We start from the raw sequence: 24,194 nt of genomic DNA, 5'->3' as shown, positions 1-24,194 counted from the left end.
TGAAAAGGGGGGTGTAGCTGCAGCCTTTTCCTCTGGTGCAGTCTGTGCCCCAGAGCCCCAGAGCAGAGACCACAGACAGAGAGAGAGGACTCAGGTTACACACACACACATACACACACCTACAGAGAGGGAGGAAGAGGGGACGAAGCAGAGAGAGGAGAACAGAAAGCAAGGCTTCACATTCGCATATTTACACCTCCCAATTTAAGAGTAATCAGCAAATAACCACAAATAACGGAGAGTACAAGTTGTAAGTGTGTTGAAAGCTACTGAGCCGACACAGTAATATTTATAAATATTCTTGACTGTGGAAAGAAGTTGTGGGCTTGCTTTATAGCTAAACAAGCATCCTGTCTTTAACGTCAAAACAAACATGTAGCAATCCTAACGCAGATTTGAAAAGTTTGATGAAAAAGTGAACAAGCTTGTTAGTCATTTCTCTTTATGAAATTCTAAGTCTCAAACTCTTCATAAAATTCTCATCATCCCGATGGTTATCTGTTGTTTACACCTGTGGCTTGTCTCTTACACTGTAAATCGACTCACATCTCACTTAAAATATCAGTCTTAATTCCCTTGATCTGGCCATATGCAGAAGATATACACATCTTAATTAGTTAAGACAATGTACTATTCAAGATTACTTAACATATCACATTTTACAGCTTTTAAACTAGAGTAGCAAATGTTCTTTATCTATGCTGAATGTTTAGGTATTAGGGTTTTAAAAAGATGGGTTAAACACAAGTTAAAGGTAGGGTAGGCAATTCCGGAGCGGCTAGCAATAGCAAGCTAGCTTTGAAAGCATGAGATCCCACCCTCCCTTCAGAGTGTTTTCAAAGCCACTCCTCCTCCAAAACACACGAACGCACACATCAGAGTGCAAAGCGTCACGAGACAAGAGAGACGGCGTTGAATTACCGAATGTCTCAAAGCACATAACATTACAATAATAATGAATGTAAAGAACTTACAGAGTTGCCTGACTGCTGACTTCTGTAGATTAATTTCGGTGTTTAATTTATGAGGGTGATTAATGAGGGAGTGAACAGCTCCGGGTAGAACGTCACAGATTGCCATCTCATAATTTCGATTACGACATGTCATGAACGCAGGATAAGCTTGTTGTTTTGGTTCAGGAGGAACTGTAAAAGGCGGCTGCTGTTTGTTTACGGCACCCGGTGACTGTGTCTACAACGCGCTGATGATGTGTGATGTCTGCGTGAGCTGGGTGTGCAGAAGTATGGTAATACATATGTTGACAGGCAGGTAGGACATCGTATAATTGCATTCGGACCGAATGCAATGATTGGACGAAAATGTTTTGGTCCTGAGACGTCCACAGAAGATATACATACATGATTTATTTAGACCACTTCTATTATTTGTTGCTATCAGGATATGAAGAGAGTTTTAAAACAGTATGACAAAAAGTGTTTATAAAACAAATTGCCTACCCTACGATCACAAAAAAATGGGTCAGTTTGGGTTTGGAGTCAGTAAGATTTTTATTCAAGAAATTAATACTTTTATTTAGCAAGGATGCATTAAATTGATCAAAAGTGACTGTAAAGACATTTATAATGTTACAAAAGAACTATATTTAAAATACATGCTTTACTTTCTTCAAAGAATCCTGCAAAAAACAAAAACAAATCTGAATCATGGTTTCCACAAAAAATTTTCTACATTGATAATAATAGGATTTTTTTTAGCAGCCAATCAGCACATTAGAATGATTTCTGAAGGATCATGTGAGTGAAGACAGGAGTAATGATGCTGAAAATTCAGCTTTGCCATCACAGGAATACATTACATGTTACAATATATTAAAATAGAAAACAGTTCTTTTAAATTGTAATAAACAATTGATCAAATTTGGTGAGCAAAACAGACTTAAAAAATCTTACTGCCTCTACTTTTAAACACATGGCCCTTTAGTTTGAGGAAGAAAAAAATGAATTTATAGAAATAAACATAAAATGGAAATCTATAGGGCAGTCATTGTATGTAATGTCTTTATTTAGGATCCTTTCAGACCTTGTGTTTTAATGTAAATGTTAAGTGTTCAAGTACTGGCATTGAGTTTGATGAGACTAAATTGTATCCAATCTCATTTGAATCAGTACAAGCTATCAAAACAAGCTGCGAGTTTGAGCAGACTGTATTCCTGAAGCTGTGCATATCAGTAATGGTTATAGATGGTTTATAGTCACATAGAATCATTGATGACAATTCTCCTCTTGATCTTGAAGACTGCATTAAGTTGTGGAGTATAATGACACTAATGTGCACTATGACAGTCCTTGTGTGCAGTTTTGGGTTGAGTTTAGCTGACAGCTTTGGGTCCAGCCTGAGCACATTATTTAACAAGCACGTCGACATCTGGGAAGCAATTCATCATTTAATTAAATGCTCCTGAAACCTGGCCTTTCGTTAATGAGATTAATTTAAATAATTAACGAAAAGCTGACACAAGCACAAGACCTCATGAATAATTAAGCAGTTTTTTTCTGCTGCAATCAGAGGGGAAGGGAGCACTTTAATGCTAGAGTGCTTTTTTATATAAAGTTTCAACTCATTTCTTAAGATGATACACACACTACATTGCGCATGTATGGAGACTTGTGTTGTGTGTGTGTGTAAACACTTTGGTTGCTGTACAAAGATACGGGAATCAATGAGCCAGAGGAAGAGAAAGACAGCGTCGCTCACGTAGTTGCACACAAGATCATACACATACGCACACACACTCATTCAAAGCTGCGAAGGTGTGTCTGTCTATAGGGCTTGGCCTGGTGTCCAGTTTCCCTCTGACCCCTTTCCCCTGGCGGAATATACCATTCAGACTTCATACACTAGGTTGACATGGAAACGGAGCAGTCCAACATATGGGCTGGTGCTGTGACTGGTCATTTTAGTTGATCTGACTGATCAAAAACATATTTTTAACCACATAACACTGCTGCATGACTGTGGTGGCAATGTAGCGTCATGCTAAAATTAAATTAAACGTACCCTATGTAACTTTTGGCCCTCTAGCTGTTAAAAAACAAAACTGCATGCATTTTGCAGAAAAACATTGTTTTGGTTGTGCTTTGGCTCTGCGTGACTGTGTGTGTGCGGATGAATATGGTTCTTTTGTCATTACTAAAAAAGAGAGAGATTATCCTGCTGCTCATAAAACATTCACTACTAGGCTTAAGAGATGTAACCAGTTTAGATGGAAAGATCTTAGGACTATCTGAAGCCGTTACTGTAGCTATAGCCATTAATAGACACGGAGCTTCCTTGAAAATAAATTCCAGCACAGCGCTACAGCAACCCATAATGAAATGACCCTTCACATTAGGTAATGCTTTACAATGAACTCTGTTGGAGAACTACATATGGCAATTTATCAGTTCAATAAAATACCGAAATAAAATAAAATGCCATCTCCACATCACTTTTACAATATTTAAAATCCCTCAGTTCTCGCCATCTTCAAAAAGCCAAGCCAATGTTGATTCTCGTTTTATTACGAGCTCTGTCGCGTTCTCTTTTTGGCTTTTTTTAGCTCCTCCGTTTGGCTTTTTTTTTTTTTTTTTAACTAGTGATTCCCTGGAGGTTTGAGATTTAGCTGCTCCAAGTCAACCTTTCTCGCTCATTGTGACAACTAACATATGTCACTCTCACACCATACATGCGTCAAAGTAGCCAGAGTAACTTTTCTCTATTTACGGATATGACGAGACACGCACGGATGAGTGACGTATGCATGCAATTTCCTGCAAAAAACATCCATTATAAAATATAAACCCTTATAATAGGCTTACCATATTGAATAAGGGTAAGACAAAAACACGTTTTGAAAGAAGGACTGATGATGTGTTTACTCATTATTTAAATGTTGTTAATTTTGAACAAAAAAACTTTTGCATAGTGTAACTTTATTTATTAAAACAATGTGTAGGAGATTCACCAATTTGTGTGGATTGCACTTTGTAAAATATGTGCATAGAGTAACTGTAATGTTTTTAACTGCTATTTTATAATATTTTAGTATTTTATTGCATGCACTACCTTGTTAAATGTTGACAGTATTTACATTCATTTTATAAGATTGATCTTGTATGATTTTATCAGTTTAAAATTGAGAACATGGACGTTGAATGGACTAGTTCAGAGGAAGTTTCGTGTTTGTGTGCACTCGTTCTAATTTTAGTTTCTAATTTTCAGTGTCCTCAGGGAGTGTGAATGTTCTCAAAAAATATACCAACATAAGCCAATGTCACCTGATCGGAATGAAAAACATGTTGTGTGTGTGCGCATTACCCACAGCCATTTGCCCTGTCACACACTCTCTGTTCTTTTCTATTTCCTTTTTCTTCCTCTCTCTTCCTCTCTCTATTGCCTTCCCCTACCTTTAGAGAAGAGTGTTTCAGGGAGGGGACACATCAGATAATCTTACACCTCCCAGGGGCATATGCTGAAATGTGTGTGTGTTGGGGGGTGGAGGGGTGGGGGGCACAGGTAACAATGTATTTTACATGAAAGGAAGAGGATAAAGTTACAGCGCTGATAACCATAGTACTGAAAGCACAAAAAAGAACAAGAAAAGGGGGACTGTTTTCTGTGTGTTGGTGTGTGTGAAGCCTCTGTGCCCGTAAGCAGGCCTGGAATCTGCATATAGAGCACAGCAGAAACGCCCATTGCATGTTTGTTTATTACATTTTTTGGCTACATTTATTAGGCGCTTGGCTATTGTCTATCACTCGCAGTTCCATTTAACACATTCTTAACATGTTTTTCAACAGAAATCAGCATAGAGTATGCTGTCAGTGTCAGCTGCTTACAAAAATACACAATCAGAACTTTGCTTGTATCGCCTGCCAAAAAACCCAACTGGTTGTCTGTGTGTTAACTGGTTTCCCAGCCTGATCGTGGTAGTCTGTTGGCTTGTTTTAGAGGGATCTTGGCCACATTTTACCTGGTCAGGCTCGAAAACCATCATCAACCAGTTCAACACGGTAATGTCATCTGGCAAATATGTGTTTATGAATATATTAGAGTTGTCAAAAAGTACCCATTTCGTTACCACATCAGTAGGCCTACTGAAATTTAAAAAATGTGACGATACCAGCATTTCCCTCTAGCATTTTGAGCGCTGTTGAACGGATTTTAAACACCTCTGATTGGCCATTGTGTTGACGCGCTCAACATATATGTCTGCTATTGGCTACTGTGATCAACAATTACATCTTTGATGTCTTCACCGAGCACTTACACAGACACACACAGGAGCGTTTAAAAGCAGGCGTCTATCAGCGGATCCCTAATATATCCGCTGATAGATGGATCCGCTGATAGACGCCACTTTCATACGCACCCGTGTGTATCTGTGTAAGCGCACGATGAAGAGCGTCAAAGACAACATGTTTCGTTGATCATTGTAGCCAATCACAGACACATATGTTGAGCACGTCAACACAATGGCCAATCAGAGACATATATGTTGAGCGCGTCAACACAATGGCCAATCAGAGGTGTTTAAGAATCCGTTCAACAGCGCTCAAAATGCTAGAGGGAAATGTTGATACCGTCACATTTTTTAAATTTCAGTACCGATTTGGTACCGAAGTCGGTACTTCTGACAACTCTAGAATATATAGAGTTACATTACATTATACATTATATATAAATTTCCAGCTGCAAAATTTTGTTTGTATGTTGTTATATTTTTTGAGAACATTCAAACTGATGCAAACTTGTGCAAACATATCCACATCACTATGATCAGATGCTTTCTTAACAGCTGCTTTCTCACCACTGTCATTTTTGTTGTTGTGTGCGCGCAGCAAATATTTACATATTGATCTAAATGTCGCTCACAGCAGCATAGACGGTGTTCATCAACAGTATATCGCTACAAAGGTATTTCCAACTTTTACTTATAAACAAAGAACGAAAAAGAACGTCGCTGTGAGTATATCAGGGCCTTGAATCAAGTTCAGTCTCTTGCACATTACTTGTGTACGAGTGCAAGCACAAGCAATAAGTTGTGGTTCACTTAACGGACACCGGTGTCGCTAATAACAAGGTTTTCTGAATTCTACATATAACCCGTTTAATTGTTGAGTACTGTAAGACCAGCATGAAACCAGTCAAGACAGGCAAACCAGCTTAGGCCGACTTAAGATGATTTTTTTTTTTCAGCAGAGTGACATTTTCTAGTTGCTTTTCGAACCGCCTGCCAAAGAATTACAAATTTCACTTCATAAATCTATAAGCGGTGTACAGTTAAACAGTCTTAGATCATTGTCCACCAGCAGGCCTCATTGGGAGCTGGATCCTGCTGGGCTGCTCTCAAACGCTCTATTAACTGCTCTAAAAGCACAGATGCTGCTGGACAAGGAAGTAGTTACAGTCGGAGAGAGATTTACAGTAGGCTTAGAGCTCTCTACGATCGACCGATCACCTGCTGTCCCTGAATGTGTCAGGCTAATTTGAGGAGACCATATTGGGTGTGTCCATACTCAGCACAAATAAGAACCCAGAACCAGAGAGATGAGCCTAAACCGCAGGCACTTTACTGAGAGGAGCCTTAATGCTCCAAGGTCATTTGTCCAATAGCACATGTATAGCATATACAAAAGTGTTCAAAAGTTTGGGATAAGGTAAGATTTTTTGGGGTTTGTTTCTGAAAAAATAAAAATAAAAATCAGAAGAGGCATTAAATTGATCCAAAATTACAGTGAAGACATTTATAATGTTATAAAATATATATATTTTTTTTTAAATGCTGTGCTTTTTAACTTTCTATTTATTCAAGAGTTATTAGTTCATGCAAAAATGAAAATTCTGTCATCAATTACTCACCCTCATGTCATTCCAAAACCCTCATGTCGTTCGAAACCCGCAAGACTTTTGTTCATCTTCGGAACATAAATGAAGATTTTTTTAATGAAATCTGAGCGCTCCATTGACAGCCTACACATTTAACACTTTTAAGCCCCAGAAAGGTAATAAAAACATTGTTAAAAAAACATATACCACTTTATTTACAAAATATTAATATCCAACGCATGTTCCCACAACAATGTCTGCTCTTGCATCAACACAACACGCATGTGTCGTGGTGCTTTTGTGAATGCATTGGAGATTAAAATTTTGTAAAAAAAAAAAAACTAGAAAAAAAAGTGGTAAATTATGTTTTTTTGCTCAAACAAAGTACTTGCGTCGCTTCATAGAATTGAGGTTAAACCACTGGAGTCACATGGATTACTTTTATGATGTCTTTATACCTTTCTGGGGCTTGAAAGTGGTAGTTGCATAGGCTGTCAATGGAGGGACAGAAAACTGATCTTTATTAGTGTTCTGAAGATGAACGAAAGTCTTTTAGGTCCAACGACATGTGGGTGAGTAATTAATGACACAACTTTTCATTTTTGGGTGAACTAACCCTTTAAGGAATCCTGAGAAAAAAAAATGTATCACAGTTTCCACAAAATATGAATCAGAACAACGGTTTTCAACATTGATACAAATAAGAAATGTTTCTTGAGCACCAGATATTAGAATGATTTCTGAAGGATCATGTGACACTGAAGACTGGAGTAATGATGCTGAAAATACAGCTTTGCCATCACAGGAATACATTTTAAAATATATTAGAGTAGAACGCAATATTTCAAAATATTACTGTTACTGCATTTTAGATCAAAATATAATACAGCCTTGGTGAGCATAAGAGACTACCGACCTCAAACATTTCAATAGTAGTGTATGTGTGAACATGAGTTGCTGGTTCGATGCCAAACATTCTCCCCAAAACCACACGCTACATCTGACACACACATGCATTCGTGCATGTGTGCTCACAGGTCTACATGTGTGTTTTTAATTAAGACCCAGATGACTACGAGCCATGTAAACTGTGTAAATTGGTTGTGAGAAGTTTATAGGCTTGTGGCACTCTTTGATCCTTCCTTTTGTTTTACAGTACAGTGTGTACATATTCAAGTGTGGAATATGAAAAAATATGGATGAATTGAAGCTTCTGTTTGAATGTAAGATGCTAAGAATAATGCTCTGTTTTGGTCGGTGACCTTGACAGTAGACAAGAAAGAAAGAAAGAAAGAAAGAAAGAAAGAAAGAAAGAATCCAAGTGTGGAGAGAGTTGGTCACAAGGACAAATTCAAAGAGGGAAGTTGCAGTTGTGGTTTTATTAACTCAGGTTTGAGTAATATTGAGTGTGACAGAGAGTAAGAACCAAGATAAACTGCCAGAATGGGAAAGAATGTATTGTGGGAGAGAGAAAGGCAGAGTGATTTTTGCTATATATATTACTGAAGAGTTAAGAGAATGCTGTAAGCTTGTAATATTGAATGAAACTAATGTGTCAAATATGGTATTTTCACATGGTGTTTTAGATTGACACAACCATATTTATTAACAGGTGTGACTATTATCATCCTTTCAGATATGTGTTCTGTCTGTGGTATTTCCTTCTCCGCCCAAACAGTCTGTTTTCTAAAAGAGGTTTATGGCTCTAACATTAATGTTCGATATCCATGAAGCACGCACAAGTTTTGGGTTGATAATTTTTTTAATGTTCAACACGGTAATGTTATAATTTATAATAGACATAATAATAAGTCTATTATGCTCACTAAGAACTTTCAGCATCATTACTCCAGTCCTTCAGTGTCACATGATCCTTCAGAAATCATTCTAATATGCTGATTTGCTGCTCAAGAAACATTTCTTTTTATTATCAATGTTGAAAACAGTTGTTCTGCTTAATATTTTGGTGAAAACTGAAAATATTTTCAGGATTATGTGATAGAAAGTTCAAACAAACATTTATTTGCAATAGGATATTTTGTAATGTTAATTTTTTTTTAAAAAGAAGAAAATCTTACTGACCTGAAAAACTTTTCAATGGTAGTGTGATATTTGTTTGTGTTATTCATATTCACCTCTTTCAGTAGACAGCATCTGCAGTGAAGCCAATAATCATGCTCACATGGCAACAGTAGCTTCAAAAATCATGGACAGTGAGGTCATCACATTGAGTCATATAACTGAAAAATCACTCCAGACTGGGAAAACGATGTTGTACTTATACACTGAATAAGAAACTATCAACATCAACGGTCTCCTCTGGTCTTTCCACAGGTGAAGAAATCGACCACTGATTCCCATGGTCCAGACCCAGTAGACAACAGGTAAGGTGAACACACTTTCACACACATACTCTCCACTGAAATCCATTTTGGGGGTTATTTATGAGTACCAATGTCAGTGGACTGTGGGAGCGAGTGGTTTTGTACACATAAAGTCAGAGGGAGAGATAAAGAGAGAGGGATGTTAAAGTCATTGAATCTGAGTGGGTGTAAAGCAGACAGCTTCACCTGGATAAAACATGACTGCTTTACTCTGTGTGTTAAAGCACTGTGTACTTTGGGACGTATTCAGAAATTTTATGCAGATGTTTATGCCATAAACGTAGAAAGAGGAGCAGCTCTGTTTTTATCTCTGATTGCTATTACATTATTATAAGAGCTGTTTTTGTACATGTGTTCTTTGGATTAAAGTGTCTGCTAAATGCTTCAATGCAAAACTATTTGACTTTTTTTTTTTACTTCTTGAATAATTTAGACCTTATATATTAAGGGATGGATGGAATATGTGAACTTTGTCACATTACAGGAACTATTTAAGGAACTTGCTGAAAGAAATGAATCAAATGGTGAAAAAAGAAAATGTGTGTACACTTAAATGTTGTCCATGTAGTATAGCCTATACATTAACCTAAAATCCTGTTGGATGTTGAACTTGTTAATTGCCAACCATCCTTATTATAAATAACATTGAAACACAATATATGTACTTCATATAACAATTTTGCATATTAAAAATATCTCAACAGCATGAAATGGCAAAAATATTTCTCATTGGTCATTAAATTGTATTTTGCATTGTTTTTATAAAAAATATATATTTTAATCCTCATGAGATTGAGAATATTAAGCATGATTTTGCTCCTCGTATTTATGTGGGTGGCTTAATGTGAAGAATATTCCATATTTGTGTCGCTACATGGAATTCTGGTTAAAAGAAAATATAGATTTTAGATAAACATGACCTAGATAAACTGCTTTCCAGGATTCTGTGGTAAAACCTCATAGAAGATGCACAAGTTGGGACAGATGTTTTCTTTGGCATTGTAAGAATGATAATATGACACTCGCTCATGTGTCAAACCATCTGCTAAAGACAGGTTTTGCTCACATTTTCTGCTTGGTGAGTGTAACTGTCATTTTGGGGTCAGTATAACTTTTATATATATATATATATATATATATATATATATATATATATATATATATATATATATATATATATATATATATAAAATTATATTATAATTTTTATTTAGAAAGGATGCATTAAATTGATCAAAAGTGACAGTAAAGACATTTATAATGTTAAAATATATTTCTTTTTTAAATAAATGCTGTTCTTTTGAACTTTGTTCATCAAATAATCCTGAAAAAATGCTTCACAGTTTGCTGTTTGCAATATTGATAATAAGAAATGTTCAGCATATTAGAATGAATTCTGAAGGATCATTTGACACTGAAAATTCGGCTTTTCCATCACAGGAATAAATTACATTTAAAAATAATGTTTTACTGTATTTTCGATCAAGTAAATGCAGCATTGGTGAGTCTTAGAATCTTCTTTCAAACACATAACAAAATCTTACCAACCCCAATTTTTGAACGGTTGTGCATATGTATTTAAGAGTTATATTTGTCTGTCGCAGGTCCTTGGAGATGCAGGATCTAACAGACCCCCAGCACTCTGTCAACAGTGGCAGTGACAGCACTTCCAAACTGGACAAGAACATCCTCAGCAACAACATCACGACCAATGGAACCGGAGGTATGAAAGAACGACAAATCAAACAGAAACAAAGAAAGAAAGCAAGAAATTACAAACGTACGTGAGTGAGCTGATATGTTAGCTGATAGATGGGGTCTTTCAACCAAAGCATTGCTTTGAGTACAGGAAATCAGCTTTACTGCCATACACTCAGTGTTCATCGCGGTGGAGTTTCTTGCTATAATTGAAAGCAGGGTTCAGTCCTGGTGTGTGATGTCCAGATTGCAGGGATAAAGTGTTTTTTGTTCTGGTGGTTTTGGTGCCGTCCAGAGCGGGTTTGTGGATTAGTGGCGATGTTGTGTGTCGAGATGCTCTAAACTCACACTAACCTCAAAGGTCAAACGCTGCATACAACGCCTAACTAAAATAAAAGAAAGTGTGCGTTTGTATGAGCGTCTTTGTGCTGAAACCTTTCCCAGCACTTCTCTGTGCGTGTTTCAGCAAGAGCCTGGTGCACAGAAAACTATTTCCTGCGTTTAAACTCTCATTTTCTCTCTGATGTCAACTCGCGCTCACTCGCTTTTCTCTCCTTGAGGAAAACGCTGAACAAACGTTTTAAGAGAGGACGTTAGGCAAACATACACAAGGCTAAATAGACTCTCAACACCCTTGCAAGTGAGCGCTTGATGTATGGCTATGACTGTGCGATACACAGGAGAGGTAGTAAAGTTTAGGGACCCTGGAGAGAATGTGTGTGTGTGTGTGAGCTCATCTGTTTTTGACATGTAGCCGGAATAAAACAATAGCAACAGAGAGAGTAAAAGGAGCAGAACTCAGTAAATCATTTAGATTAGAGCTCAGCTAATGATTTTAACAGCTTGACACACACACATTCATACACACTCTGGGATTGTGCTTCTGCCAAAACAACGACATATTCAACATTCTCCTCTGTCTACCTCATCAGCTCACAGCCTAGACTGAATCCCTCCATGTACACACACACACGCACGCAAACCGCCCACACAACCACCCACTCACACACACACATCCCAACATGAATCCCACAGCCAATGAAGCCTCATTCATCTTACTTAAGAGGACTTTCACTGTCTCCCTCGCAAGCACGCACACACACACACACTGATTCAAGGTGTTTTTTTTCTGCAAGTGCGACTTTGATCGAACTGTCATAAACTCAGTGTGACAAAATATGGTTTTTGAAACCTTATATGGTTTATATGAACACTGAATGTTTAATGTTTGTTTTAAAGGAAATGCATTTCATTATAATGGAATTCAATGGGAATTTATCAACTTTTCACTTTTCAAAAATGATTGTATTCTTTACTATTTGTAAAATGTTTTCAGTTCCTATTCAAAAAGATCCTATTCATTAAATATGGTATGGCAAATTTTAATTATACAGTGGCCCCAAAATGTAATTTTTGGACACTTAAGTCACACTTAAAATGTATGAATTTCCATTTGCAAACAAATTATGCTGCTTTTTAACGTTTGTTTTCTGAACCATTTTGCAATTACATTTAACGAACAAAGTAATTCACATAGGTGTCCTAACAGAGTAACCACAGGTGTAGTTCATCACATTAACTATAAACATTATTTATGTTTGACAACCAAAAAGTATGATTAAAAAGTAAGTAGTTATTTTATCATTTAAAACCTAACAAATGCCTGGTCATTTTGCTTGGAAAGTGTGCTTGAAAATGAAAAATATGAAAAATATTTATTTAAAAATGCTTTAATCAAAATTATATTTTATAGTAATATTATATATTAATTATATAAATTAATAAATTATATAATTTATATTTTATTTTATTTATATGATTATATATTATTATATTGGTATAAACTATATTTATTTATTTATTATTGTAATTATTCAAAAATAAAAATAAATAAATGCAATCAAATGATATTATATGTTTTAAGTGTGACATAAGTGTCCAAATAGTTATTGGGGTAACTGTATTAATAATACTAAGTAATAACTGGGTAACACAGTCCACTATACATCTGACTCCGCCCCCAGGAGAGAACATGACAATTCTAAACACGGCTGATTGGCTGCTGGGCTGCAGTACCCCGCCCACTGCCCCAAGTATGAAGAACTATGGTATACTGCATGTGTTTGTGTAGTGTACATATATTTGATAGCACGTGTGTGAGTGTTTGGGTGCAGTGCTTTGGAGGCTCTTCATTTTTATTTTATTTTTTATCAAAAAGGAAGTGTTGCTTCACAACTTACTCGTACTTCACTCGTTATTTCGATTTTGAGAGGTTTGAATGGAGTTTGACAGTTGACAGGATTTCTCATGTATTTCTTGGTCTCCCTCTCTTAAAGTTAAGTCCGAGCCTCTGAACAGCAGCGAGGCTGTGAGCTCGGCGGGAGATACTGGGCTGGACACTTACACTGGGTCAGGTAAGACATCCACACACACACACACAGACACACACACACACACACACACACACACACACACACACACACACACACACACTGCATTCAGAATGCCTGCTGTAATCCCGCTTGGGAAGTTGCTGAAAGCTCTGAGCCCTCAATCTTTGTACTGCCCTTGAGCTAACGTCATCAGAGACACAAACTCTTTATTTAGATCAATGTGCTCACACACACACACACTTAGAGACTGAGAAACCCTCTGTCCATGCGCTCCCCTGCAGAGAAGGTTGAGGCCCTTGCTTGAGCTGACAGTGGAGTGTGATGTCTCTATAGAGAAGACAACTGCATGTTTGTTTATATACACTGCGAAAACTTTCTTATTTGTGTCGTATCTTTTCCAGTATGAATATCTAATTATCTTTAAGTAACTAGATAAGCAAAAGCAACAAAGTAAGACCTGTTTTCAGAGAATATGAAAACTAAGTAATATTTTTAATTAAAGTTTTGTTTGATTAATGAAAAAAATATTAATAATATGTATATTTACCCATTGGTAATAAACAAATGAGGCTTACATTAATATATAGCCTTGTTTTAGAGAATATTGAAAGTATATATAGAAAGGATATATCAAGAAAATATATATATAACTACAGTGTATTCTCTAAAAACAAGTCTTATTATCTTTTTAGAAATTTTGTTCAGAAATTTTACTGAACAATAAGGTAAAAATATTGATTTAAAACAACAAGTGGGATTGAGAAACGCTTCAGTTTAGGAAGGGAATTATGTAGCAAACGGCAAAATTTGTTTTTGCATCTCAAGGAGAAGAGGAACAGAGGGAAGGCAGGAAGAGGAAACAAGGATTTTCTTTGATGCAGAAGATTTTTGAGAGAATAGTTCCTGTTTTTTTTCTTCTGCTATTTGTTAAATTGAATCCAGCTGGTGAGAAAGACTGTGAGCTGTCAATCAAAACTGTGAGCAGAGTGTGTGTGTTTGGATTTGAATTGAAGGCTCTTGGCAAGTCCAGCACACGTTTCATTTTATGGCTGTGATATGTAATAAATTACACATTCAGTCCAACGACAACTGACATGTGGTGCTGCCTGCGGATACATCTCAGTAAACTATGCGTGTGCCATTTTTCATGTAAAAATTATTGTCTCTCTACCAGATTTCTTAACACAATTACATTTCTTTCTGTGTGTGTGTGTGTGTGTGTGTGTGTGTGTGTGTGTGTGTGTGTGTGTGTGTGTGTGTGTGTGTGTGTGTGTGTGTGTGTGTGTGTGTGTAGTTATAAGCAGCAGTGGATTCAGCCCCCGGCCGGCTCACCAGTATTCACCTCCTCTTTACCCCTCAAAGTAAGACACCTTCACATTTTGACTTATATTTATACATACAAAAAAACAGTCAGCACAGTGATGAACAAGAAAAATTAACAAAGGCATTTTATGTCAAAAAGGCTGCTGACCCTTGATCTACTTAAATGAAAGCTGAATGTTTTGATTTTGTATTTGATTGGCAGGCCTTACCCCCATATCCTGTCTACTCCCGTGGCTCCTCCCATGTCAGCCTACACGGGCCAATCGCAGTTCAGTAGCATGCAGCAGTCGACAGTTTACACACCCTACTCTCAAACTACTCCACCCTACAGCCTCTCTACCTATGGTAGATCCTTTACTATTGTTAACATGCTGATGGATGACATATATGCATGTTGTTTATTCTGTTTGTGGTTGTGTGATGATTATAATATATAGTCTAGTATTTATTACAGATTATGTGAAAAGGCCTTTATTATCAATCCAGTTTGATTGACAGGTCTACTCTTTTGATCTTGAGCTACAGATTTGGGGGTGATGTTACCAGGCATAAAGACAGAAGGAGGGTTGTCACAGACCCAATCAACCCTCCAATCAGGGCTCAGCTACAGCCCTGGCTTTACCACCCCTCAGCCCGGACAGACGGCCTACTCACCCTATCAGATGCCAGGTGAATATGCATATTACATACATATTTATGCAACAAGGTACAAGAGACTGTAACTGTATTAATAATGTTGCACAACCTCAAATACTGATTTGCTTTTATAAAATGGTTAATAAAAAAAAACCAAGGACACAAATTTCCAGTTTTCCATCTTTGTGCTAGAAGATACAGTTGTTATGTAACAAAAATAATGATCAGGTATAAAATAATCTAATGATTCGCTATGTGGATACATGCCACGTGGGTGCACACATATTTCAAGGAGCTAATGTAAAACTTTTGTCATCATTTACATTATAAATGTATTATTTACCCAAGGCACATAAAAGTAGACATTGTTGGAAAATCTTTATGCAGCTCGTGCTAAACAACAGTTTATAGTTACCAGGAGCTTTCAAGATTAAAAATAGAAACCATATGATTGCATCTAGTTTAGATTTGATGCCTTTTGATTAGCTCTAGCATGTGTAACTAAATGTGACGTACTATTTTGAAATCTGAACGTGATAATCAGGGTTATTATCATTAACAAAAACTAAAATTATATTTTTGAAATAAAGCTAAAAATATAACAACTAAATGAAATCAATTTAATTTGAATCACTAAAAATACTGGAAAAAATGACTGTAAATAAATAAAAACCAAAATTCAAATAATCATTTAAAATATATAAAAATAAAAGCGAATTCGAAATATTCATAAAAACTATAAAAGTATATACATAAATACTTAAATAACACTGGTGATAATCCATGAGAAATGTATTAAATTTCAGCCTGTTTCTCACACAAAACTATTATAAGACTTCAGAAGACTTGGAATACAAGTCTTATGGACAACTTTTATGATGATTTTTCAGTCCTTTTTGATGCCTGACAGCTGTTGGTCCCTATAAACTGTGGTTGTATGACTAGAGCTATGTATCGATTCTTCAAAAAAAAATAGTGCTTTTGTGTACTTCAGAAAAAATAATGGGTTTGGAACAACATGATAGTAATTAAGGACAAAGTTTTCTCTTATTATTTTACTAATTGGGTGTTTTACTTTTGGGTGACATCTGTTAGTCAACATCACGAGTCACATTTATTTTGACGTTGACTCCACTGGATTTTCTCTCTCTCTCAGCAGGGTCAGGTTTCACAACCTCTCCTGGTCTCTACGCTTCCAACAACTCCAATCCAGGCAACTTCACCACACAACAGGTACAGCCACACGTGCACAGATGAACGCACACATACACCAATAATAACGTCAGAGTTCAGCAAAGGACCGACGGCCTTTTTTTTAAAAACAGCCCAGGCCTCTGAAAACAGGTCGCCATCTTTCATCTGAGAGAATTTATGCTTTTAGGACTTAAATTTTCCCTAAACTTTTATGATTAAAAGTGCTGCCAAGGAAAAGGACCCAACTACACTCAGACTCCCACTGATGAATTTAGCTGTGTAAACAAAGTGAGGTTCTGGCGATAGTTGAAGTGAAAGAGTAAGCGGAATTAGGCTGAAATGAGAGAGTGAAAGCAGTAGTGGTGTTTCACTGAGAGCGTTTTACTGCAGCGTTCATGTTCTTGAGCGAGTGAGTCAGTGACAGTTTTAGAGTCATCTCCCGTAAGAGATCCGTCTGTGTCTGTGCATGTAAAACTCTTTTAAAGATACAAGAGAAGTGATAAAAAGCTGGCCAGAAATCTGTGAGTTCCAGTCCTATTACTTTATCTTTTTCTCTCTTTATTGTTCCCCTGATGAACTCCCTCTTTCTTTATTGTTCATTAATTTAAGAAGAACATAAAACCTATATTCTTTCCACATTTCGCTAAATTATAGGGGAGAGCGGGGCTAGTTGTCACACTCCAGGGTTTATTTCTCAGGGTAGATTGACTGTATATTGGCTACAAAAAAGTTGTTAAATATATCCACCGTTATTGCTTAGGGAAAAAAGGTTATTGAATATTTCCTTCTTTATTGCTTAGGGAAAAAAAAGAGAGTTTATTCATTGAACTTTTGTGACAACATACCCCAATAGTGGGCTTCAAACTCATCACACTAGTATTGGGTAAGTTGTCACAATGAAACTTGCCATTAAACAGCCTATTAAAGGTTTTTCATCAACATTTAAACATTAAAATAATCATAAAACAACTAATAAATGTATTTTAGAGTAGACAGCATATGTTTTAATGATTAAATCCGATACATTTAAAACATGAATTTACCAACCTGAATTAAGAATACCCTGTATACTTTCCAGTCAGTTTTCAGGTTTGGGTTGGAGTTCGTATTTGTAATTGATGAAAAGAAAAATTATTATAACCTGTTTAATGCATTCAAATTTTTAGGGTTACCATCCATCTGTAATATATATATATATATATATATATTTGTTTGTTTGTAGCAGGAATATCCCTCCTATACAACTTTTGGGCAGAATCAGTATGCTCAGTATTACTCCACCTCCTCCTACGGTTCCTACATGACATCTAACAGCTCATTGGACGGCACAGGTTCAGTCTCCACCTATCAGCTGCAAGACTCCACCCCCATCATCACAGGGCAAGCAGCTGACCTGAATCCAGGTAAACACAAATCAGTTTCAAGTTTTCTCTTTCACTGCATCTGCAAACCAAACCCTAGCAACCTCTTAGCAATGGCCTGGCACCAATCCTAACATCATGGCAGCGGCTTTTGCACGGGCAGTTTTCTTAAGAAAGCGTAAAAATAAAATTTTACATCCTAAATATCTCTGCTCTTGTCTGTTATCTGTCAAACTTGGGAAAATTGCCATTGTAGTTAAGGTTAATCATTCCAATAGAGCAGCAAATGACGCAGTTGAAAGTAAGAATGGATGTTAAAATGTTCTGTTACAGGGCTTTTGGCACGAAGATGTCGTGTACTGTAGTTGTTGATTATGTTAGATAGAGCGATGGTGATTGGGGGTTTTGTCCAGCAGGCCCAAAATTCAGTGGGGTCCTAGAGCTGCATTTCTCAGTGATTTAGCTTGGCTGCAGTTCAGCAGAGCTCATTACAGTAAACTTGCTCACACGCATACGCACACACACTATATTCTATCAGATGTGCCAGTTTTCCACTTTCATGACTCATGTAAAATGTGTGTTTCTCTTTAAATATCTAAAATAAAAAACAAACTTGAAAATATACATATAGAAGCATTGTCACTTCTTATCTTTATTTCGGCATTATCTGAATATAAAGAATTAGGTGGAATTTTCGTCAAAAAAATGTATTAAAAAAAGTTGTATTATTATTAACTTTTTGATTAAGGCACAAACATGCATATTTAAGCCAAGAACCAATCTTATTAAAAGCTTTACCCCTGGTTTCACAGACAATGTTTAAGACTAGTCCCAGACTAAAGTGGGTATTTGAGCTGTTTTAACTGAAAGCTGCTTGCTCTGACATATCTTAAAATATGTCAGTGTCATTGTTTTGTCTCAAGATGCACACCAGTAATGTTTTTTTCTAAGGCACATTTATAAAAGCTATTTAAATGCCCTAATTGAACTAAGGTTTAGTCCAAGCCCTGTCTGTAAAACCAAGCCTTAAAGGGATAGTTCACCGATTAGCATTAAGCTTTTTATCAGCAGAGACCTGGTAGTATTTTTGAATGACTGTGCTTCCCTCCCTCATGTCCCCCTGAGACGAGAGATTTCTGTGTTGTGTGTCTGTAAAAAAAACTTTATTTTGCGTCATCGGAGGCTTTTTGGCCAGAGGCTAGAGACTACAGCCAGTAGTAGGAGCTCGTTCTGCATGTTTTCAACCCGCCCATAGGGGGTGGGATCTCACGATAAAACGCCGTCTTTTCCAGTCAACTAGTAGCCTAGTTGTATCATTTCTTCCGATACTGCCCTCTGTAACCGGTAGGCGTGGCTTGGGAGTGGCCTCGTAGGGCAGCGAAGCAAGTGCATTCTGGGAGTTGTTGTCTTTCATCCACATTTTCTGCCTTTTCTCAGTCTTGAAGGCACCAACTTCTAAAATAATTCCACATTTCTACTACATAAATGACCCAATTTAAATACACATTCATCTTTCCAGCAGTGAAATATCCCTTTAATGTGTCTCATAAATGTTTCTTGGTTACCCATGGTCAGGTGAGTTTGAGGCGGGGCAGAGCCCATCCACACCCATCAAAGAGATGGAGGACCGGGCGTGCCGAGGGGGTGGGGCTAAAGCAAGAGGGCGGGGCAGAAAGAACAACCCCTCCCCACCACCTGACAGTGATCTTGAGGTATGTTCAAATAGATAGATGGATGCAATGGATACAAACCTCATAAATGCACATACAGTTGAAGCAGATGCTTAAATCATCTAATGTACATATACTCTCTCACTACCTAATCCTTATGTCATCACTGTTTGTTTACTGAGATCAAACATGTGTCTGCATGTTTTTACAGAGGGTGTTTGTTTGGGATCTGGATGAGACAATCATTGTGTTTCACTCACTCCTCACAGGCTCCTATGCACAGAAATATGGCAAGGTGAGAGCAAACACACGTACTATGCACACATTAAACACACGCCTCCCTCCACTGTAGTAACAGTAAGTGTCCTCCTGCGATTCCTGATTATTCTAAGCTGACAATGTGTAAGGTCGTGTCAGTGATCTGATAACAGCAATAAATGGTTAAAGTAAAACAGAATTTTGCCCGTTACCCTGATTTCTTTCTTGCTGACATTTTGGTGGCTTCCTTACTTTGAGTACGTCACCAGAACGCTGTTAAAGCAATGTTGTTACATGTTGGTTTACGGTTTGACATAAAAACCTTGATTTTATAGGTCGTCAACTCGGTTGTCTTCTGTTACTGGGTTTTTATAACGAGTCGACTTCTGCTAATTATCAACATTTATATGTGTGTGTAAATGCGCTGATGTTTTTTTTTTTCTTGCTCTATAAAACTACCTCATACACTGAAAAATACAGGATTTACTTTTGAAACAATTTTTACTCAGAAATAGCTAGTAAATTTTACAAATAATTACGAAGAAACAGCAACCAACGCATTGAATTAAACATGAACTGAATTAGTATTTTCTTGTTAATTTACCCCAATAAGCTTTATTTACAACTTTGAAAACTGCTTTTTTACGGTGTATATCTCCAGAATGCAATGGTAAAATTTGAATCTTGACCCTATATTTTGAGTCCCTCAACTGTGCGCTTCTATCATAAGAAAAGAGTACAGATGAACACAGAGTAATTAGATTTAGCACTGTGACGGCCGGACTCAAGGAGTGTGAAGCGTCAGACTTCTTGTGACACCTTCCCTGACTTCTTGTCGTTCAGTTGGTGAGAGACATAGAGACAGCTGCGGCTATTCGCGGCTCCGGGGCTATTTCTGCAGGCTCTGTGACGATGAAAACCCTCCGTTCTTAGGCACTCCCGTCAGAGACATTGCACATGCTGTCACGCTCAAGCGCCAGCACACAAGCACACACCGATCTATGAGTTAATCACTGCAAAGATTGTGAAATTACCAAACCTCAGAGTTCAAAAGTGGGAAAAGCAGCTCTACGGCAGTATTTCTTGAATTGTTTGTTTTGATTGAAAAAAATTCACCTCAATTATTTTTGAACGTATGCTTAGATTAAGTTTAAACATTTTCAAACAGTTGAATCATCATTTCCAATCTCTGTCAGTTTTGCCATTAACTTTGTGTGTGTGTGCTTTTCTATTCTCGTTCACTGTCTCAGCCAATCACCTCTGAGCCAACCAACTCCATCACATATGATGATTTTTACAGCTGGGTGCCCTCCCCCTCTCTCGTTCTTTCACTGTGTGTGTGTGTGTGTGTGTGTGTGTGTAGTTTGAAGGGTGAGAGTGTCTGATGTTCTGAGACAAGTGTAGAATCTGTCATCATTTGATGGAAACGGGGAACATTATATTCAACAAGCAAAATGCACATGTCATTTGTTGATATTGAGCCAAAACTGCAGAATTAGTGGCTAAGTAACCTGCACTCTTAATAACTGATTTTATTGGTATTCCTCCAACAATCTGGTTAGCATTTGTTCTGTCTTTATAGATAATTTCAGTAATATTTTTTTTTATATATCAGTGTTGTATTTTGTATAAATATACTTGAAAAAAAAATATATCTGGAAAAACAAAATTATGTTTATTTTGATAGACTTGCAATGTTTTTTTTCTCTCCCAAAATTGGAATGCATTATGAGGGTTAAAATTAAGTTATTCAAATTATTATTTCTTTGCTCACTGACTTCAAAATGTAACTGGCAGCAATTATGTCATTGTCATTTTTGCATACTGAATTGCGTTTGGTCCTCTGTCTTACATCTATTTGCATATTAATTCAAACTTATGATCTATCTTAACTTGTTCTTTTCATATATTTAATCATTTACAGTTACAGCTGCCTTTACACTGACAATGGCTCAATTTGCCAGTTTGATGAGCTGTGTGTGTTGCAGTGCATTCTGGGATTGCTTTCTCTACAATACATTCAAAGCTGCCTTAAATTTTGACCAAAAAAAAAAAGTATAAATTCGCCTTCCTTTTTGAACAGCCTTTGCATCAGGAGTGTCTTTGACTCCTTAAAAAATGTACAAAAAACAAAGGACGCACACTTGAGTGTCCCGATAACAGCGAAACAGCTCCAATGCAAAATTTCCTAAAACTTTAACTATGCTAGGTTTGTTATTGCTGCTGCTGCTGCCGTTGATGATGATGATGATGAGTTATCAAGTAAAAAATGTCCTAATAATTCATATTTAAATTCTCAGGACCCTCCTCTGGCTGTGACTCTTGGTTTAAGGATGGAGGAGATGATCTTCAATCTTGCTGATACACATCTATTTTTTAATGATTTAGAGGTAAGTAAACTCCTTTCCCTTTGTCTGACTTGTATCATTTTTCTTCCAATCAGAGTGTTTGTAACTCTGTGGCCCCCTGCTGGTTAACTGTAGTAACCACACCATGTGTTTTAACAGGAGTGTGACCAGGTGCACATTGATGACGCCTCTTCAGATGATAACGGACAGGACCTCGGGTGAGTTTAACAGCACTGTAATTTAATTGTTATAACAGTATTTAAACATTGATTTCAAACTATTCTTACATTTAAAGACACCTATTCAATGCCGCTGTCAGAATATGCCCTTAAATATGACTGAATATGTATTTTACTTGTACGTAAAACAAGACTGTTATTGTTATTATCAACAGTACTTACAGTTTTGCCACTGATGGCTTCCATGCAGCTGCAACAAGCGCAAGTCTCTGCCTAGCAACAGGTGTTAGGGGCGGAGTCGACTGGATGAGGAAGTTAGCCTTCCGATACAGAAGAGTCAAGGAGATGTACTGCACCTACAAAAACAATGTGGGAGGTGAGATTTGATTACAAGTATACATATCTTCAAAGTCATTTTTACAGAATTAATTCTACATTTCGATAGCAGTGCTATTAATTTTGTTGTGCTATTATCATTTTTATTAGTTTTTAACGAAAATATTTCTATTTAGCTATAATTTTTTATTTATTTCAGTTTTAGAAATTTTAGTATTTTATTTTAAGTTATTCATCTGATATTTTAGTTTATTTAAGCTTTCAATTAACGAAAATGTTTTTTTTTTTTATATTTTTGATTTTAGTTAACAATAAGATCACTGCTCCAAAGGTACCAATGGATCACACAGTTTAACTTAAAGTATTCAGCATTATGAATAATAATTCAAGCATTCGGATAATGGCTTTTCCACCATTGTGGAATCCCACAATGCAACGTCATCTGATTTTTTTTAAAGTTGTGACTGAAAATGACCAAACCTGATTTCACAGTCAGATTCTAAATATAGTATGTTCTGACATTGTATTAACAAAATGCTATTAAATGTAGTAATATCTTGTTGATTTTTTTTAAAGTGATGTTTTGATAATTTAATGGTTAAGCATTCAAATCTTAACCCTAATGGTTAATTCATGAACGATCTGAATTGCACCCATTATTAACTCCAGGTTTCTCCCATATATAGTCATTCCATAAAACACGCACTAGTTATGAATGTGTGGTTTTGTTCACGATCTTTTTCAGGGTTGCTGGGGCCGGCTAAGAGAGAGGCGTGGCTCCAGCTGAGGGCAGAGGTTGAGGCTCTCACGGACTCATGGCTGACCACTGCGCTCAAGTCCCTGTCAATCATCAGCTCCAGGTCTGTGTCTTCAGCATCATCAGCCTCTACCATTAAGAACTATAGCTTACGCAGCAAAAAAAACAATCTCTCTCTCTCACATGCACACACAGGAGTAACTGTGTCAACGTCTTGGTGACAACGACACAGTTAATACCTGCGCTCGCTAAGGTGCTGTTGTATAGCCTGGGCTCTGTGTTTCCCGTTGAAAACATTTACAGCGCAACCAAAATAGGTGAGTTCTGTTACACTGGTCCATACAGTAGACTTCTCCTTGGGTTCATCATGTTTGATTTCCATACTCTTTTTCTGCAGTCAGGGGTAAAGTAGAGTTCAGTCCGATTTGTGTGTGTGTGTGTGGAACATGCTTTGGCTCGCATTAAATCATAAATCAAAACAGATCAGGATGACCTGGTCACAGCGTTCCCATTCACTCTCTGTCTACTCATGTGGAATTGATTCTGATTGGCTGACCTCTCATCATCTGCCAGCGATAAGTCCTTCTTTCGTTCCGCTTCTCCATAAACAGCCGTCTTCATTCACAGTGGGTTTATTCCACTCTATTCGAGCTGATATGTTGCTTCCGGTGATTGTGATTCCTGTGTAAATACAGATACAACTGCTTTTCCTTATTTTGAATCTGAACTCTGAAAAATTTGCTATTGGTTTCTCAAATAATTTCATGACTAATTACTAAAGCTAAAATATATTAAAATTAATTTAATTTAAGTAAAGAAAAGAAAAAGA

At 36.9% G+C, this 24,194-nt stretch overlaps 1 protein-coding gene across 25 annotated transcripts in view; it reads left to right on the top strand.

Moving 5' to 3' along the window:
• The window catches only part of eya4 (EYA transcriptional coactivator and phosphatase 4), a 35,145-nt gene that overhangs the window by 5,747 nt on the left and 5,204 nt on the right, over window positions 1–24,194 (top strand). For 3 of the 25 annotated variants that reach the window (XM_079848840.1, XM_079848841.1, XM_079848852.1), the window contains exons 3-18: window positions 9,163–9,212; window positions 10,817–10,935; window positions 12,935–13,003; window positions 13,247–13,324; window positions 14,598–14,664; window positions 14,829–14,971; window positions 15,152–15,295; window positions 16,419–16,495; window positions 17,679–17,859; window positions 19,393–19,529; window positions 19,699–19,782; window positions 22,046–22,135; window positions 22,253–22,311; window positions 22,488–22,648; window positions 23,354–23,468; window positions 23,561–23,682. In XM_079848840.1, coding sequence (XP_079704966.1) covers window positions 9,163–9,212; window positions 10,817–10,935; window positions 12,935–13,003; window positions 13,247–13,324; window positions 14,598–14,664; window positions 14,829–14,971; window positions 15,152–15,295; window positions 16,419–16,495; window positions 17,679–17,859; window positions 19,393–19,529; window positions 19,699–19,782; window positions 22,046–22,135; window positions 22,253–22,311; window positions 22,488–22,648; window positions 23,354–23,468; window positions 23,561–23,682 — 1,696 coding nt within the window. Of the gene's footprint in view, window positions 1–9,162; window positions 9,213–10,816; window positions 10,936–12,934; window positions 13,019–13,246; window positions 13,325–14,597; window positions 14,665–14,828; window positions 14,972–15,145; window positions 15,296–16,418; window positions 16,496–17,678; window positions 17,860–19,392; window positions 19,530–19,698; window positions 19,783–22,045; window positions 22,136–22,252; window positions 22,312–22,487; window positions 22,649–23,353; window positions 23,469–23,560; window positions 23,683–24,194 lie in introns of all 25 variants that reach the window. The other 22 variants (XM_079848834.1, XM_079848843.1, XM_079848835.1 and 19 more) reach the window with 8 other exon arrangements.

This window comes from Squalius cephalus (genome assembly GCF_949319135.1).
Source record: "Squalius cephalus genome assembly, chromosome: 18".
NCBI lineage: Eukaryota > Metazoa > Chordata > Actinopteri > Cypriniformes > Leuciscidae > Squalius > Squalius cephalus.
The sequence above is the reverse complement of the archived record's forward strand: the minus strand, read 5'-3'. Positions and strand labels throughout refer to the sequence as shown.